This window comes from Carcharhinus amblyrhynchos, unplaced genomic scaffold, assembly GCF_965287045.1.
Source record: "Carcharhinus amblyrhynchos unplaced genomic scaffold, sCarAmb.v2.hapA scaffold_51, whole genome shotgun sequence".
Lineage (NCBI taxonomy): Eukaryota > Metazoa > Chordata > Chondrichthyes > Carcharhiniformes > Carcharhinidae > Carcharhinus > Carcharhinus amblyrhynchos.
This window is the reverse complement of record NW_027649792.1, coordinates 2346968-2365059: the sequence shown is the minus strand read 5'-3', so window position 1 is coordinate 2365059 and position 18092 is coordinate 2346968. Positions and strand designations below refer to the sequence as shown.

The 18092-nt window shown below is 45.9% G+C and overlaps 1 protein-coding gene across 2 annotated transcripts; it reads right to left on the bottom strand.

The window, feature by feature from the left end:
• Positions 1-2460: 2460 nt before the first annotated feature.
• LOC145337484 (lysophosphatidic acid receptor 6-like) lies at positions 2461-16619 on the bottom strand. Of its 2 annotated transcripts, none has more exons than XM_080182274.1 (3): positions 16563-16619; positions 5136-6235; positions 2461-3170 (listed from the first exon to the last, which is right to left on the bottom strand). In XM_080182274.1, the coding sequence occupies exons 2-3, from the start codon at positions 6221-6223 to the stop codon at positions 3110-3112; spliced, it is 1149 nt and encodes a 382-aa protein (XP_080038400.1). In that variant the 5' UTR covers positions 6224-6235; positions 16563-16619; the 3' UTR covers positions 2461-3109. The 2 variants fall into 2 exon arrangements, with proteins under 2 accessions (XP_080038400.1, XP_080038399.1); XM_080182273.1 differs by having other exon boundaries at positions 16488-16578.
• Positions 16620-18092: the final 1473 nt, after the last annotated feature.

The following is an 18092-nucleotide window of genomic DNA, read 5'->3' as shown; positions in this document are numbered from 1 at the left end:
CTCTGCCAATTCTTTGTTTCCTGTTATTACTTCTGAAGCCTCACTGGTCCAATGTCTATTTTTGCCTCTCTCTTACCTTTTATAGATTGAAAAAAACTCTTCCTATCTTCTTTTTTATTACTAGCTACGTTACAGCCATATTTCATCTTCTCCCCCTTTATTGCTTTTTCAGTTGTCCTCTGCTCACTTTTAAAAGCTTCCCAATTCTCTGGCTTCCCATTAATCCTCGCCACTTTGTATGCTTTTTCTTTTGCTTTTATGCTGTCCTTAACTTCCCTTATCAGCCATGGGTGCCTCGTCCTCCCCTTAGCATGTTTCCTCCTACTTGGGACAAATTTGTGTTGTGCCACCTGAAAAACCCCTGCCATCGCTGTTCCACTGTTTTCCCTGCCAGGCTCCCTTTCCAATCAACTCTGGCCAGCTCCTCCTTCATGTTACCTTTATTTAGTTGTAACAGCATTACATCTGATTCCAGCTTCTCCCTCTCAAACAGCAGGGTAAACTCTAATTGTGGTCACTACTCTCTAAGGGTCTGAGTGTGTGTGTGTGTGTGTGTGTGTGTGTGTATGTAAATGTGTGTGTGTGTTTGAGATACAGATACACGCTCACACACTCACTCACACACACTCACTCAGACACATATACACACATATACATAGACACGTATATATACACACACAGACATGCTCACACACTCACTCACACACGTATACATTCACACACACAGACACATGCTCACACACTCACACACGCATACAGACACACACACAAACTCAAAGTCACAGACACACACACACATACACACACACAAGCTCACACTCACAGACACACACACAGGCACACACACAAACTCACACTCACAGATACACACACAGGCACACACACACAAACTCACACTCACAGACACACACACAGGCACACACACAAACTCACACTCACAGATACACACACAGGCACACACACACAAACTCACACTCACAGACACACACACAGGCACACACACAAACTCACACTCACAGACACACACACAGGCACACACACAAACTCACACTCACAGACACACACACAGGCACACACACAAACTCACACTCACAGATACACACACAGGCACACACACACAAACTCACACTCACAGACACACACACAGGCACACACACACAAACTCACACTCACAGACACACACACAGACACACACACAAACTCACACTCACAGACACACACACAGGCACACACACAAACTCACACTCACAGATACACACACAGGCACACACACACAAACTCACACTCACAGACACACACACAGGCACACACACAAACTCACACTCACAGATACACACACAGGCACACACACACAAACTCACACTCACAGACACACACACAGATACACACACAAACTCACACTCACAGACACACACACAGGCACACACACAAACTCACACTCACAGACACACACACAGATACACACACAAACTCACACTCACAGCTACAGACACAGACACACACACAAACTCACACTCACAGACACACACACAGGCACACACACAAACTCACACTCACAGACACACACACAGGCACACACACAAACTCACACTCACAGACACACACACAGGCACACACACAAACTCACACTCACAGATACACACACAGGCACACACACACAAACTCACACTCACAGACACACACACAGGCACACACACAAACTCACACTCACAGACACACACACAGGCACACACACAAACTCACACTCACAGATACACACACAGGCACACACACACAAACTCACACTCACAGACACACACACAGGCACACACACAAACTCACACTCACAGACACACACACAGGCACACACACAAACTCACACTCACAGACACACACACAGATACACACACAAACTCACACTCACAGCTACAGACACAGACACACACACAAACTCACACTCACAGACACACACACAGGCACACACACAAACTCACACTCACAGACACACACACAGGCACACACACAAACTCACACTCACAGACACACACACAGATACACACACAAACTCACACTCACAGCTACACACACAGACACACACACAAACTCACACTCACAGACACAGACACGCAGACAGACACACACACACAAACATACACACAAACTCACACTCACAGACACTCACACAAAGTCACACTCACGGACACACACACACACACACACACGCATATATACAGAGACACAGAAATAGACACAGAAATACAGAGACACACACACACAGATACATATACACACACAGTCTCACACAAACACACATTTGCACACACACGCACACACAGTCTCACACTCACATTCACAAACACACACACACACTCACAAACACACACACATACTCCCAGTTCTTGCTGTGATACCTGGCCAGTTGAGTCCACTTGAAGTCCCTGTGCATTTGTTTAACTTTTACATAATGTTGTGAATAACTCTGACTTTATTCGGTAGGAGCACACATTAATAGGTTAGAGCTTTTAAACAGCCAGTTTACAGAACAATTGAGTATTATTTTACCCATTATCCTTTGTTTAGTGGCTGTGATATTATTTCACTCTTTCTCACTCACTGCCCATTGGAAATTCTTGATGTTGAGTTCCACTCCCACTCCCTGAATGTTTCCGCCCACTCGCTGTCCAACCAGAAACTATCGGATTTCTCCTTCCTCCATTTCCATCAGCCGGCCAGAATGGAGATCAGTTGGGGTGAGGCATTCCAAAGCAGCGTTGCAGAAACAAGACGAAGCCATGCATTGTGCAAACATAATTGCCTACATCACCATGTGATGGATTGTTGTTCTCTCTGGCCGCAACACCTCCTCAAACAGGCGACATAACAATGAGGAAAGAAAGTTCCACTCCCAACTCCTGAATGTGCTCAGGCTCAGTCAGAAATAGTACAGACACGATGAACCAAAAGACCTCCTTCTGCGCTCTCCCCCTCCCCCCAAACAAATTTTTTTATTCATTTGTGGGACATGGGAGTCACTGGCTGGCCAGCATTTATTGCCCATCTCTAGTTGACTTTGGAGGTCAGTTGAGAGTTAACCACATTGCTGTGGCTCTGTAGTCACATGTAGGCTCAATCAGGTGAGGACAGCAGATTTTCCTTCCCTCAAAGATATTAGTGAACCAGATGGGTTTTTCCTGAAATCAACAATGGTTTCATGGTTATCAATAGAGTCTTAATTCCAGATCTTTTTTATTGAATTCAAATTCTACCATCTGCTTTGGCAGGATTCAAACCCTAGTCTTTAGAACATTGCCTGAATTTCTGGATTAATATTCCGGCGATAATACCACTAGGCCATCGTCTCCCCACAATTTGATTCCGAATGTTTTGCCTACTAGGTTTTTTTTTGGCAACATCCACTTGTGCTCATGAGGTCATGGTTTTGTTTACATGTCATGTTTAATCTCTCTGACAAGTCCAATGATTAACTGAAGAAGAATTTATTTTCTGAAGCAGTCGTTCCTGTCAAAACTTTATCTTGTTAACTCTTTCATGCCTCATTCTACTTGTATGTCCAAGGATCTCATTTCTAGTTACATTCTGGTGAGATATGTGTGTGTGTGTGTGTGTGTATGTGTGTGTGTGTATGCATGTGTGTGACTGTGTGTCTGTGACTGCGTGTGTGTGTGTGTGTGTGAGTGTGTCTGTCCATGTGTGTGAGTGTGTGCATGTGTGTGTGTGCATGTGTGTGTGTGTGTCTGTGAATGTGTGTGAGTGTGTGTTATGTGCACGTGAGTTGTATCAATGTGTATGTTTTTCTGTACATGTTTGGCCATTTGCATGTGTGTGATGTCAGGAGTGGCACAGTGGTACAGTGTTTAGCACTGCTGCCTCACAGCGCCAGGGACCCGGGTTCGATACCCGGCTTGGACACTGTCTGTGTAGAATCTTATGTCTGTGTGGGTTTCCTCTGGTTTCTCTGGTTTCCTCCCACATCTGAAAAATGTGCTGATTACTTGCATTGGCCTTGCTAAATTCTCCCTTCGAGCACCCAAACAGAGTGTGGCAACTAGGGGATTTTCACAGTAACTTCATAGCAGTGTTGGTAATAAATAGATAACTAAACTTTTATTTATGTGTGAACGTCTTATGTCTTTGTGTGCCTGTGTGCATTCACGTGTTTGTGTGTGTTTATGCATGTGTTTTGTGTGTGTTTTTGTGCATCTGCGTGTGTGTTTGTCTTATGTGTACATGCATTCTGTTTGTGGGCATTTATGTGTGTTTGCATGTGTGTTTTATTTTTATGTACACATGCTGTTGAGTGGTTAAATGAAGATGTGTGTGTCCGTTTGCGGTGAGAGGTAAAGTTTATATTTTTGTAAGTGTTTGAGACTTCATGCATGCACCTGAGTGTGTGTGTATATGCCTGTTGGGGAAAGTTTGTGTGCCTGCATGTGGAGGAGATTATCTGTGTGCCTGACTATGTGTGTATGTATGTGTAAGGTAAGTTTGGCGTGTGTGTGTGTCTGTCTGTCTGCATCTCTGAATGTCCATGTAGAAGTGTGTGTACCGGTGGGTGTACACACGTATAGCAGGTGGGAGTGTGTACACATCTCTGTATATAACAGTAGCGATGTAACTACACCCTCACACCACTCGTGTGGCATGGTGGTACAGTGGTTAGATCTGGGTTTGATTCCTGGCTCGGGTCACTGTCTGTGTGGAGTTTGCATATTTTCCCCGTGTCTGCGTAGGTTTCTTCCGGGTGCTCCAGTTTCCTCCCACAGTCTGACAGATGTGCTGGTTGGGTGCATTGGCCGTGCTAAATCTCCACTCAGTGTTACCCGAACAGGCACCGGATTGTGGCGACGAGGGGATTTTCACAGTAACTTCATTGTAGCGTTAATGTAAGCCGACTTGTGCCACTAATAAATAAATGTTAAACTTGGAGATACTGCATCTCCAAGGTCACTGTCTGTCCTGCCATGACTGCTGCACACCAACACCCACCCCCCAGCCCACCCCCTACGCCCGCACTGCTGGCTCTCCCATTGTTTACTGTTCTGTCACATTGAAAAAGGCAAAGACATTGGCCAGAAACAGACTAACATGGGGATTTCAATGACCAATTGGTCCCACCACTGATCGACAAGTCCTACCCCCGAAACTGGTCCTTGTTTCGAAAGGTGGTGCTGAATGGAGGTCTCCCTCTGCAGCACAGCCTGCTCCATAGGAAGGTGTCACTGGCGAAGGAATAGATGACGGGGTCGAGGCAGCTGTTGAGACTGGTCAGGGCCATGGTGACACGTCTGGCCGAGTAGGTGAACTGGATGAGGCTGCAGCTGGACAGCACATTAATTCGCCGGAGGGTGTGGACGAGCTGGATGAGGTGGTAAGGGACAAAGCAAATGATGAAGACCAGGAGGACCAGAAGCACCATGCGGAGGGCTTTCCTCTTCACCCTGTGCACTGTGTCTTTGCCGGCTGCGTGTTCCAGCAGCTTCCGGGCGATGAGGGGGTAGCAGACGATAATAATCACCAACGGGATGAAGAATCCAATGACCGCGGCGGCGATGCTGATCACAGAGATGTGCTCACTCCAGGTGCTCATGGAATAATTCTCCAGACAGGCCGTCTTGCCATTGGGGAACTTGCTGGTCAGCTGCTGCCCGATGGTCAGGTACAGAAGGCTGGAGGCCAGGAGAAACCAGATGAAGCAGCAGATGAGTAAGCCATAGAGGGGTCGGCGCAGCTGCAGCGACCTAATGGGGTAGACTACTGCAACATAGCGATCCAGGCAGATACAGGTGAGGAACAGAGTGCTGCCGTACATGTTGGCGAAGAAGAGGGAGCCAGTCACCTTGCACACCAGCTCCCCGAAGATCCAGTCGTTGCCCATGGCGTGATAGGCTATTTTGAAGGGAAGTAGGGCAGCAAAGATGAGGTCGATGGTGGCCAAGTTGGCCATGAACACGTCTGAGGGGGAGAACGCACCCTTCTTCCTGAAGATATACCACAGGACACAGCAGTTGGACACGGTGCCAAAGGCGAACACCACACTGTAGACCACAGGAAACATGATGTACTGGAAGTTGGCACTGTACTGGCATTCCTGTGTTCTGTTGGCATCTGTGAAATTAGTGTCAACATTAATTGTAATGGATGTGAACGAACTCCATCCAGAATGCCAGTCCCTCTCTGTCAGGCTGAAGTCAGCTTCAGATGTCAGTGCTGTTGGGTGTGTCATGCTCAATAGAATCTGAAATTGAAACAATATCGTATCAGGAGTTAGAGTGTACGGGTTTGGGGTTGAATTTTTTAAAATTTTATCAATGTCACAAGTAGGTTTACATTAACCCTGTAATGGGCGGCACAGTGGCATAGTGGTTAGCACTGCTGCCTCACAGCGCCAGGGACCCGGGTTCAATTCCTGCCTTGGGTCACTGTCTGTTGTGGAGTTTGCACCTTCTCCCCATGTCTGCGTGGGTTTCCCCTGGGTGATCTGGTTTCCTCCCACAGTCCAAAAGGTGTGCTGGTTAGGTTGATTGGGCATGGTAAATAGCTCCTTAGTGTCCCCAGATGCATGGGTTAGAGGGATTAGCAGAAATATATGTGGGGAGTATGAGGATAGGGCCTGGCTGGGACTGTGGTCGATACAGACTCGATAGGCTGAATGGCCTCGTTCTGCATGATAAGGTTTCTATGAGTCTATGAAGTTACTGTGAAAATCCCCTAGTCCCCTGTTCAGATACACTGAGGGAGAATTTAGCACAGCCAATGCACTCTAACCAGCACTTCTTTCAGACTGCGGGACGAAACCAGGGCACCCAGAGGAAACCCATAGAGACACGGGGAGAATGTGCAGACCCAAGCCAGGAATCGAACCTGAATCGTTGGTATTGTGATGCAGCAGTGCTAACGACTATGCCACTGTGCCATGACTTGACCAACACTTCTTTGTATGGACCTTGGTCTGCTTGTATTTCAGGCTCTTTACAATGAAGGAAATAGTCATCGACTTCAGGAAGTGCAAAAGAGAACATGACCCTGTCTACATCAAGGGGATGAATTGGATATGATTGAGACTTTCAGGTTTTTTGCTGCCCAGATCACCAACAACTTGCCCTGGTCCCTCCACGCCGACACTACAGTTAAGAAAACCCACTAACACCTCTACTTTCTCAGAAGACGAAGGGTGGCACAGTAGCACAGTGGTTAGCACTGCTGCTTCACAGCTCCAGGGACCTGGGTTCGATTCCCGGCTCGGGTCACTGTCTGTGTGGAGTTTGCACATTCTCCTCGTGTCTGCGTGTTTTTCCTCTGGGTACTCCGATTTCCTCCCACAGTCCAAAGATGTGCGGGTTAGGTTGATTGGCCAAGCTAAAATTGCCCCTTAGTGTCTCAGGATGTGTAGGTTAGAGGGATTAGTGGGTAAAATATGCGAGGATTTGGGGTAGGGCCTGGGTGGGAGTGTGGTCAGAGCAGACTTGGTGGGCCAAATGGCCTCTTTCTGTATTGCAGAGTTCTATGATTTCTATGACTGTCATCAACATTTACAGATGCACCGTAGAAAGCATCCTTTCTGGTTGGAACACAGCTTGGTATGGCTTCTGCTCTGCCCAAGACTGCAAGAAACTAAAAAGAGTTGTGAGTGTAGCACAGTCCATCACACAAACCAGCCTCTCATCCATTGATTCTGTCTAGACTTCCCAGTGCCTTGGGAAAAGCAGGGGGGGTTTTGGTGGCTTCTTATTGGATAAGGTTATTGAAGGATAAGTGTTGTCAGAAGCTCCCTCCCCGTTGTTCAAAATATAGAAACTAGAAGCAGGAGTAGGCCATTTGGCCCTGCGAGCCTGTTCCGCCATTCATTTTGATCATGGCTGATTATTTAATTTAATATCCTGATCCTGCCTTCCCCTCATATCCCTTGATCCCTTTAGCCCCAAGAGCTATATCTAATTTCTTCTTGAAATCAGACAATGTTTTGGCCTCAACAACTTTCTGTGGTAGTGAATTCCACACATTCCCCACCCTCTGGGTGAAGAAATTTCTCCTCCCCTCAGTTTGAAAAGGTTTACCCCCTTATCCTCAATCTAAGACTCTTAGTTCAGGACTCCCTCACCATTTGGAGTGTTCTTTCTGAATCTACCGTGTCTAACCCAATTAGAGTTTTATGAGTTTCTACGATATCTCCACTCACCCGCCTAAATCCCAGTGAATATAATCCAAACTGACTTATTCATTCCTCATATGACAGACCTACCATCCCAGGAACACACTGGTCAAGAACCAGACAAAGAGTGTTGCTATTTTCTAAATTTAACTCATCTGATTTCACATAAAAACACAAGTATTTTTCTCACCAAGAAGGAAATAAAGGCCTCAGAATTTTGTACCAAGCACAACATAAGATTGAGCTCATCTTGTTGTCCTTGGACGAAAAGAAATTGTTCTCTCTCATGCCTTGTCTTGAGACCAAATATGATTCTATTTAAGGACAGTCTGCTATGGGCGTCTTTTAGAGTGATTTTTGTTTCCTCTTCTTATCGGTTGTTGAATTTCGGGCCATATCTGGGCTGTCTTCAGTCTTATTGCCTAAGATTTCACAAATAGTTTCTTAACTATTGTTGCTTATGAATTTAATTCTCAGCATTGTTTCTTAACAGCTTCTGTAGCCTTGACTTTTTGGTTATACTTGTGCAGATGCTTGATCATGTGGCTTACCACAGCAGTCTTTGCCGATGCACTTATTATTTTGTCACGTATTTACTAAATTAATGATCCCGCAATCGTTTGCGCAATGTGACTATTTTCTAGTTTCACAATACTGTACTTGATTGAGTGGCTTACCACAGCAGGATTTGCTGATGCACTTATTATTTAGTCTTGTATTTATTAAACTAATGACCCGTGATCGTTTGCACAATGTGACTATTTTCTTGTTAGAATGAGGGGAGATTTGATAGAGGTGTATAAGATTTTGAAGGGTGTAGATAGAGTGAATGCAAGCAGGATTTTTCCACTGAGGCTAGAGGAGAAAAAAAACCAGAGGGCATGGGTTAAGGGTGAAAGGAGAAAAGTTTAAAGAGAATATTAGGGGGGGGATTCTTCACACAGAGAGTGGTGGGAGTGTGGAATGAGCTGCCGGATAAAGTGGTAAATGCGGGGTCACTTTTAACATTTAAGAAAAACTTGGATGGGTTCATGGATGAGAGGGGTGTGGAGGGATATGGTTCAAGTGCAGGTCAGTGGGACTAGGCAAAAAATGGTTCGGCGCAGACAAGAAGGGCCAAAAGGCCTGTTTCTGAGCTGTAATTTTCTATGTTCTCTGAGTCTATAGTTTCACAACTTTGTGCTTTTGTTCCATGGTGGCACTGCCTCAGAGCACCAGGGACCTGGGTTTGACTCCGCCCTCAGTTGGCTGTCTTGTGTGGAGTTTGCATGTTTTCCCTGTGTCTGCATGGGTTTCCTTTGGGTGCTCCAGTTTCATCCCACAATCCAAAAATGTGGCAGTTGATTCGCCACGCTAAGTTGCCCCTTAATGTCCAAAGATGTGCAGGTTAGATGGATTGGCCATACTAAATTGCCCCTTAGTGTCCAAAAATGTACACAGATTGGCTATGCTAAATGAGTTCGGAGATGGGTGCAGGCTCGATGGCCTCCTTCTGCACTGTAGTTTTTCTATGATTGATGATTCTGTCATATTTTACTGGCAAACGCATAGTTCACAGTGCAAAATCCAAAATATTTCAAGGTTTTTTGACTCAGTATGTAGATAGGCCAACTAGAGGTGAGGCTATATTGGATTTGGTGCTGGGAAATGAGCCAGACCAGGTGCTAGACTTGGAAGTTGGTGTGCATTTTGGTGATAGTGACCACAATTCGGTTACGTTCACCTTAGTGATGGAAAGGGATAGGCATGAACCTCGGGCCAGTGGTTTTAGCTGGGGGAAGGGTAATTATGAGGCTATTAGGAGAGAATTAGGAAGCATAGGTTGGACTAGGAGATTACAGGGACTGGGAACATCCGAAATGTGGAGTTTTTTCAAGGAGCAGCTACTGCGAGTCCGTGATAGATATGTCCCTGTCAGGCAAGGAGGAATTGGTAGAGCTAGGGAACCGTGGTGCACCAAAAAAGTTGATTCGTTGGTTAAAAAGAAAAAGGAGGCTTATGTTCGGATGAGACGTGAGGGCTCGGGTAGTGCACTAGAAAGCTTTAGATTGGCTAGGAGGGAGTTGAAGAGTGAGCTAAGAAGGGCTAAAAGAGGACATGAGAAGACTTTGGCTGATAGGGTTAAGGAGAATCCTAAGGCGTTCTATAGGTATGTCAAGAACAGAAGGTTGGTTAGGGCAAGATTAGGGCCAGTTATAGACAGCAGAGGGAAGTTATGTGTGGAACCGAAGGAGATTGGAGAGGCATTGAACCAATATTTCTCTTCGGTGTTCACGCAGGGGGACATGGATATAGTTGAGGAGGACACTGGGTTGCAGGGGAGTAGAATTGACAGTATTACAGTTGATAAGGAGGATGTGCTGGATATTCTGGAGGGTTTGAAAATAGATAAGTCCCCTGGTCCGGATGGGATTTACCCCAGGATTCTCTGGGAGGCAAGAGAAGTGATTGCAGAGCCTCTGGCTCTGATCTTCAGGTCATCGTTGGCCTCTGGTATAGTACCGGAAGATTGGAGGTTAGCGAATGTTGTCCCATTGTTTAAGAAGGGGAACAGAGACTTCCCCGGGAATTATAGACCGGTGAGTCTCACTTCTGTTGTGGGCAAGGTTTTAGAAAAAATTATTAGGGATAGGATTTATAGTTATTTGGAGAGTAATAAATTGATTGGAGATAGTCAGCATGGTTTTGTGGCGGGTAGGTCATACCTTACTAACCTTATTGAGTTTTTTGAGAAAGTGACCAAAGAGGTGGATGGGGGTAAGGCAGTGGACGTGGTGTATATGGATTTTAGTAAGGCGTTTGATAAGGTTCACCATGGTAGGCTTCTGCAGAAAATGCAGATGTATGGGATTGGGGGTGATCTAGGGAATTGGATCAGGAATTGGCTAGCGGATAGGAGACAGAGGGTGGTGGTTGATGGTAAATATTCATCATGGAGTTCGGTTACGAGTGGTGTGCCTCAGGGATCTGTTTTGGGGCCACTGCTGTTTGTAATTTTTATTAATGATCTGGATGAGGGTATAGTTGGGTGGATTAGTAAATTTGCTGATGACACCAAAGTCGGAGGTGTGGTAGATAGTGAGGAAGGGTGTCATAGTTTGCAGGAAGACTTAGACAGGTTGCAGAGCTGGGCAGAGAGGTGGCGGTTGGAGTTTAATGCGGAGAAGTGTGAGGTAATTCACTTTGGTAGGAATAACAGATGTGTTGAGTATAGGGCTAACGGGAGGACTTTGAATAGTGTGGATGAGCAGAGGGATCTAGGTGTATGTGTACATAGATCCCTGAAAGTTGGGAATCAAGTAGATAAGGTTGTTAAGAAGGCATACGGTGTCTTGGCGTTTATTGGTAGGGGGATTGAATTTAGGAGTCGCAGCGTAATGTTGCAACTGTACACAACTCTGGTGCGGCCGCACTTGGAGTACTGTGTGCAGTTCTGGTCCCCACATTACAGGAAGGATGTGGAGGCTTTGGAGAGGGTGCAGAGGAGGTTTACCAGGATGTTGCCTGGTATGGAGGAGAGGTCCTATGAGGAGAGGCTGAGGGATTTGGGGTTGTTTTCGCTGGAAAGAAGGCGGCTAAGAGGGGATCTTATTGAAACATATAAGATGATTAGAGGTTTAGATAGGGTGGATAGTGATAGCCTTTTTCCTCTGATGGAGAAATCTAGCACAAGGGGGCATGGCTTTAAATTAAGGGGAGGTAGTTATAGGACGGATGTCAGGGGTAGGTTCTTTACCCAGAGGGTGGTGAGGGATTGGAATGCCCTGCCTGCTGCAGTTGTAAATACGCCTAGTTTGGGGGCGTTTAAGAGATCCGTGGATAGGTTTATGGACGAAAAGGGATTGGTTTAGGTTAGAGGGTCATTGTTTTTTAACTGGTCGGCGCAACATCGTGGGCCGAAGGGCCTGTTCTGCGCTGTAATGTTCTATGTTCTATGTGTTCAGGTACATATCAACAACAATTCAATTGGATGGTGGGCCAAGATTCACAGGATTAGTAGCCTCCTTTTCCCAATGATCCTTGATGATTGCAGACCAGTCTTTTTCAATCCTTCACCACAGTGGCACAATGGTTAGCACTGCTACCTCATAACGCGAGTGTCCTGGGTCCGAGTCCTGGCTTGGGTTGCTGTCTGTGCGGAGTCTGCACGTTGTCCCTGTGTCTGCACGGGTTTCCTCCCACAGTCCAAAAACGTGCAGGTTAGGTACATTAGCCATGCTAAATTCTCCCTCAGTGTACCCGAATGGGTGCTGGAGTGTGGCGACTAGGGGATTTTCACAGTAATTTCATTGCAGTGTGAATGTCAGCTTACTTGTGACATTAATACATAAACTTTAAACTCCTAAGCACTCTTGGACAACATCCAATCTTCCCACATCTGTATGCTTGAACCCACTAACACCTGTGTTTTCCGTATCCAAACCTACCAAGCCCTCTTCGCCAAATGCTCATTGGCCATCGGCTCCTGCCCAACAAAGGCCTCAACTTTAAAATTCTCATCCTTGTGTTGAAATTTTTCATTGCCCCATCTCCTCCAAATCGTTTTGTCTCATTTAGTCCAACAACATTAGGAATGAATCATAAAATCATAGAACCCTACAGCGCAGAAGAGGCCTTTCGGCCCATCGAGTCTGCACCAATACATTAAAAACACCTGAGCTCCCACTTAATCCAACTTGCCAGCACTTGGCCCATAACCTTGAATGTTATGACGTGCCAAGTGCTCATCCAGAAGCTTTTTAAAGGATGTGAGACAATCCTTCTCTACCACTCTCCCAAGCAAGGCATTCCAGACTGTCACCACTCTCTGGGTAAAAAAGGGTTTCCTCACATCTCCCCTAAACCTCTTACTCCTCACCTTGAACCTATGTCCCCTTCTGACTGACCCTTTCAGCTAACGGAACAGCTACTACTTATCCATTCTGTCCACATATCCCATACTCTTCTACACCTCGATCAGGTCACCCCTCAGTCTTCTCTGCTCCAACAAAAACAACCCAAGCCTATCCAACCTCTCGTCATAACTTAAGTGTTCCATTCCAGGCAGCATCCTGGTGAATGTTCTCTGCACCCCCTCCAGTGCAATTATGTTCTTAAAATGAGAACAAAATAGACATTAAGAAAGGAGAGATGCAAAATAGCAAAGTGATTGACTCCACATGGAATGCACACAGTCTTTAATGAATAAATGAACATAAAAATAAGAGCAGAAATAGACCACACATCTACTCAAACCAATTCCACCATTTCATATGATCATTGCAGATTTTAAGTTGGCCTCACATGCATTTTTCCACCTGTTTCCCCATAATCCTTTACTTACTTGTAACCCAGAAACAGGTCTAGCTCATTTGTGAATATATTCATGACTCAGCTCTCCAGAGTACAGAACTGTTCTAGCCCTCTGAGCAATGACAGTCTCAGACTCAGCTTAATGGGTGGTACCTTTCCCCTGAAAGCCCCCTAATTTCCTCGTGGGGGAAATGAATTGGCATTTCCAAGTAACCTGTCAAACACCTTCATGATCTTATCTAATTCCCCCCTCCATAGAACCCTCTGGTGCAGAAAGAGGCTATTTTGCCCTTCGAGTCTGCAACAACTCTCCAGTAGAGCATCTTACAAAGGCCCACCACATCCCCATAACCCGGCACTTTTATTGTGGCCAGCTGCACACCTTTGGACCCTAAACAGCAATTTAACATGGCCAAAGCACCTAACCTACATATCTTGTGATACTGAGGGGCAATTTAACATGGCCAATCAACATAACCTGCACATCTCTGGAGTATGGGAGGAAACTCAGAGGAAACCCATGCACACATGGGGAGAAGGTGCGGATTCCACATAGACCCAGGCCAGGAATCGAACCCGGGCCCCTGGCGCTCTGAGGCAGCAGTGCTAACCACTGTGCTACCATGCTGCCCTCGGTATTTATTTGATATTTATGATAATCCAATTTATTTCTGTCCCAGTTGAACTTTTAATGACACAGGGAGCTCGAGGTTTGGACTCCCTTCCCCTGCAAGACCACACCCCCTTACCCCAATCCCCACCATCAACCCCTCTGTGTATCCTCTGTTTCAGATATAAGAGTTTCCCACACCTCATTTACTATCGCCACTCTCCCAGTCTATGATTCAGACTGACTTGGTTTTATCTGACTTGTTTTGATTTATTATTGTTATATGTATCAATATACAGTGAAAAGTGTTGTTTCTTGTGTGCTATACAGACAAAGCATACTGTTCATAGAGAAGAAAAGGAGAGGCTGCAGAATGTAGTGTTACAGTCATAGTGAGGGTGTAGAGAAAGCTCAACTTAATGCGAGGTAGGTCCATTCAAAAGTCGGATGGCAGCAGGGAAGAAGCTGTTCTTGAGTCGGTCGGTACGGGACCTCAGTTTTGTGTCTTTTTCCCAATAGAAGAAGGTGGAAGAGAGAATGCCGGGGTGCGTGGGGTCTTTATTTATGCTGGCTGCTTTTCTGAGACAGAGGGAAGTGTAGACAAAGTCAATGGTTGAGAGGCTGGTTGTATATTCTCACACCTTGTTAATGAGTGAGAGAGAAAAAAACAGAGAGAGAGAGAGAACTGTTGAATTAATCTGATGCAGCATCAAACTGAAACCGGTGGCACAGCAATTCGCCCTGAAGTCTCACAGCACCAGGGACCCAGTTCAATTCCCCTCAGGACACTGTCTGTGTGGTGTCCGCACATTCTCCCCGTGTTTGTGTGGATTTTCTCCTGGATCTCCGGTTTCCTCCCACAGTCTTGGCTGTGCTAAATTCTCCCTCAGTGTACCCGAACAGACACAGTAATGTGGTGACTCGGGGATTTTCATAGTAACTCCATTGTAATGTTAATGTAAGCCTACTTGTGACGTTAACAAATAAACTTTAAACAGGGACATCACAAATCTGGTTTAAAAATAATTCCTAAAAGTTGTTCACAATCATCATAGAATTCCTACAGTGCGGAAAGAGGCCTTTCGGCCCATCGAGTCTGCACCAACAACAATGCCACCCAGGCCTTATCCCAACAACTACATATGTTTACCCAGCTAATCCCCCAACACCAAGGGGCAATTTATCTTGGCCAATCAACATAATCTGCACATCTTTGGTTTGTCGGAGGGAACTAGAGCACCCGAAGGAAACCCACACAGACACAGGGAGAATATGCAAACTTCACTCACACAGTGACCCGAGGCTAGAATTGAACCCGGGTCCCTCGTGCTGTCAGACAGCAGTGCTAACAAAGAACAAAGAACAAAAACAGCCCGGGAAACAGGCTAACCATTGTGCCACCCTGCTGACCTGATGTAAGCATATTTGAGGCACTAATACGTAAACTTTATACACTTTGTAAAAGGACATCACAAACTTGCTTTAAAGTTCATTCCTAAAACTAGTTCTTAATTAATACTCAGAAATAAATTAAAAATAGAACATAGAACGTTACAGCGCAGTACAGGCCCTTCGGCCCTCGATGTTGCACCGACCAGTGGAACGAACCTAATGGCCCTCTAACCTAAACTATTCCAATGTTATCCATATGCCGATCCACTGACCATTTGAACGCCCTTAAAGTTGGCAAGTCCACAACTGCTGCAGGCAGGGCATTCCACATCCTTACTACCCTCTGAGTAAAGAACCTACCTCTGACATCCGTCCTATAATTACCACCCCTTAATTTAAAGCTATGTCCCCTCGTGTTAGCCATCACCATCCGAGGTAAAAGGCTCTCACTGTCCACCCTATCCAACCCTCTGATCATCTTGTATGCCTCAATTAGGTCACCTCGTAACCTTCTTCTCTCCAATGAAAATAACCTCAAGTCCCTCAGCCTTTCCTCATAAGACCTCCCCACCATACCAGGCAACATCCTGGTAAACCTCCTCTGCACCCTTTCCAAAGCATCCACATCTTTCTTATAATGCGGCGACCAGAACTGTACGTAATACTCCAAGTGCGGCTGCACCAGAATTTTGTACAGTTGCAACATGACCTCATGGCTCTGAAATTCAATCCCTCTGCCAATAAAAGCTAACACACCGTACGCCTTCTTAACAACCTTATCAACCTGGGTGCCAACTTCCAGGAAGCTATGCACATGTACCCCGAGATCTCTCTGCTCATCGACACTACTAAGAGTCCTTCCATTAGCCCTATATTCTGTACTCCTGTTATTCTTACCAAAGTGAATCACCTCACACTTTTCCGTGTTAAACACCTCTCGGCCCAGCTCTGCAGCTTATTTATGTGCTTCTGCAAACTGTAACATCCATCCTCACTGTCTAATAGGAAACAAGCAAAACTTTTTAAAAAATCTATAGTCCGTACCTGGGAGAGATTTCTCTTTTGAAAAGTGCTAAGCTGTGACACGTTTCCTGAGCTATCGGATGTTGTTTGACTTACTGTTGTCCTGCTGCTACTGATATCTGACTAATCGGATAGGGACTGCTCTTGGTTCAGTAGTTATTATTAGTGGGGATTCCCCAACCATTCACCAGAAGGCAAATATCCAATCAGCACTTCCCACTTTGATTGTGGGACAGGTTCACTGTGACAGACTCACTGAGGTAAGTCATTCATGTAAGTCTTTCTGCACTGTAAGGTTCGATGTCTCGAGAATTTGCTGAAAGAAAGGGGATTGAATCTTTGAACATAAGAACATAAGAAATAGGAGCAGGAGTAGGCCATCTAGCCCTTTGAACCTGCCCCGCCATTCAATAAGATCATGGTTGATCTGTCGTGGCTCAGTTCCACATTCCCGCCCTCTCCCCATAACCCTTAATCCACTCGCTTATCAAAAACCTATCAACCCGCGTCTTAAAAATATTTAGCGAGGCAGCCTCCACCACCTCAACGGGCAGAGAATTCCAGAGATTCACCACCCTTTGAGTGAAGAAGTTCCTCCTCAACTCCGTTCTAAACCGCCCCCCCTTTATCTTGAGGCTGTGCCCCCTCGTCCTACTGTCCTTTCTGAGTGGGAAGAGCCTCTCCACCTCTATCCTATCCATCCCATTCATCATCTTATACGTCTCAATGAGATCTCCCCTCATTCTTCTAAACTCTAACGAGTACAAACCTAGTTTATTCAGTCTCTCTTCATAGTCCAACCCCCTCATCTCCGGCATCAGCCTAGTAAACCTCCTCTGCACTCCCTCCAAGGCCAAAATATCCTTGCGTAAGTGCGGCAACCAAAACGGCACACAGTACTCCAGCTGCGGCCTCACCAGTGCCCTGTACAGTTGCAGCAAGACCTCCCTACTTTTATATTCAATTGCCAGGGCTTTGAATGAAGGGTCGTTGGAACACTCATGTCCCTTCAGGGAGAGGATTTCACAGAATCCCCCACTGTGTAAAAGGAAAGCATTTGGATTATGGAATCTGCACTGGCTCTCTGAAAGAGCGTCCCACCCAGGCCTTTCCTTCCATCCTGGAGTTGTAATCTCAATGCAATCTACCATCTGCCTAGTCCAAAAGTCGCTGAACACAAAGGGGGCAATTTCATATGGCCAGTGCACCTAACCTGCACATCTTTGGACTGAAGGAGCAAATCGGAGCACCCAGAGGAAACCCACACAGACATGTGGAGAACATGCAGACTCCGCACAGACAGTGACCCAAGCTAGGAATCGAACCCAGGTCCCTGGCGCTGTGATCCACAATACCACCATGCTACCCTTGGTATTTACTTAATATTTATGATAACCCAATTTATTTCTGTCCCAGTTGAACCTTTAATTATACAGGGCGCTCAAGGTTTGGACTCCCTTCTCCTGTGAGGCTGCACCCCCTACCCAATCCCAACCATTGACCCCTCTGTGTATTCTCCGTTTCAGCCCGAGAACCTCCCACACCTCATTTACCATCCCCACTCTCCCAGTCTATGATTCAGACTGACCTGGTTTTATGTGATTTAATTTGAATTATTATTGTCAC

Bases quoted from the DNA above. Each gene is read 5' to 3' on its own strand.
- LOC145337484 (XM_080182274.1), bottom strand. From the start codon at position 6,223: ATGACACACCCAACAGCACTGACATCTGAAGCTGACTTCAGCCTGACA. The intron at 3,171-5,135 runs GTAGGACTTGTC...TGTTGATTTCAG, and splicing joins AACAAGGACCAGTTTCGGGG to GAAAAACCCATCTGGTTCAC.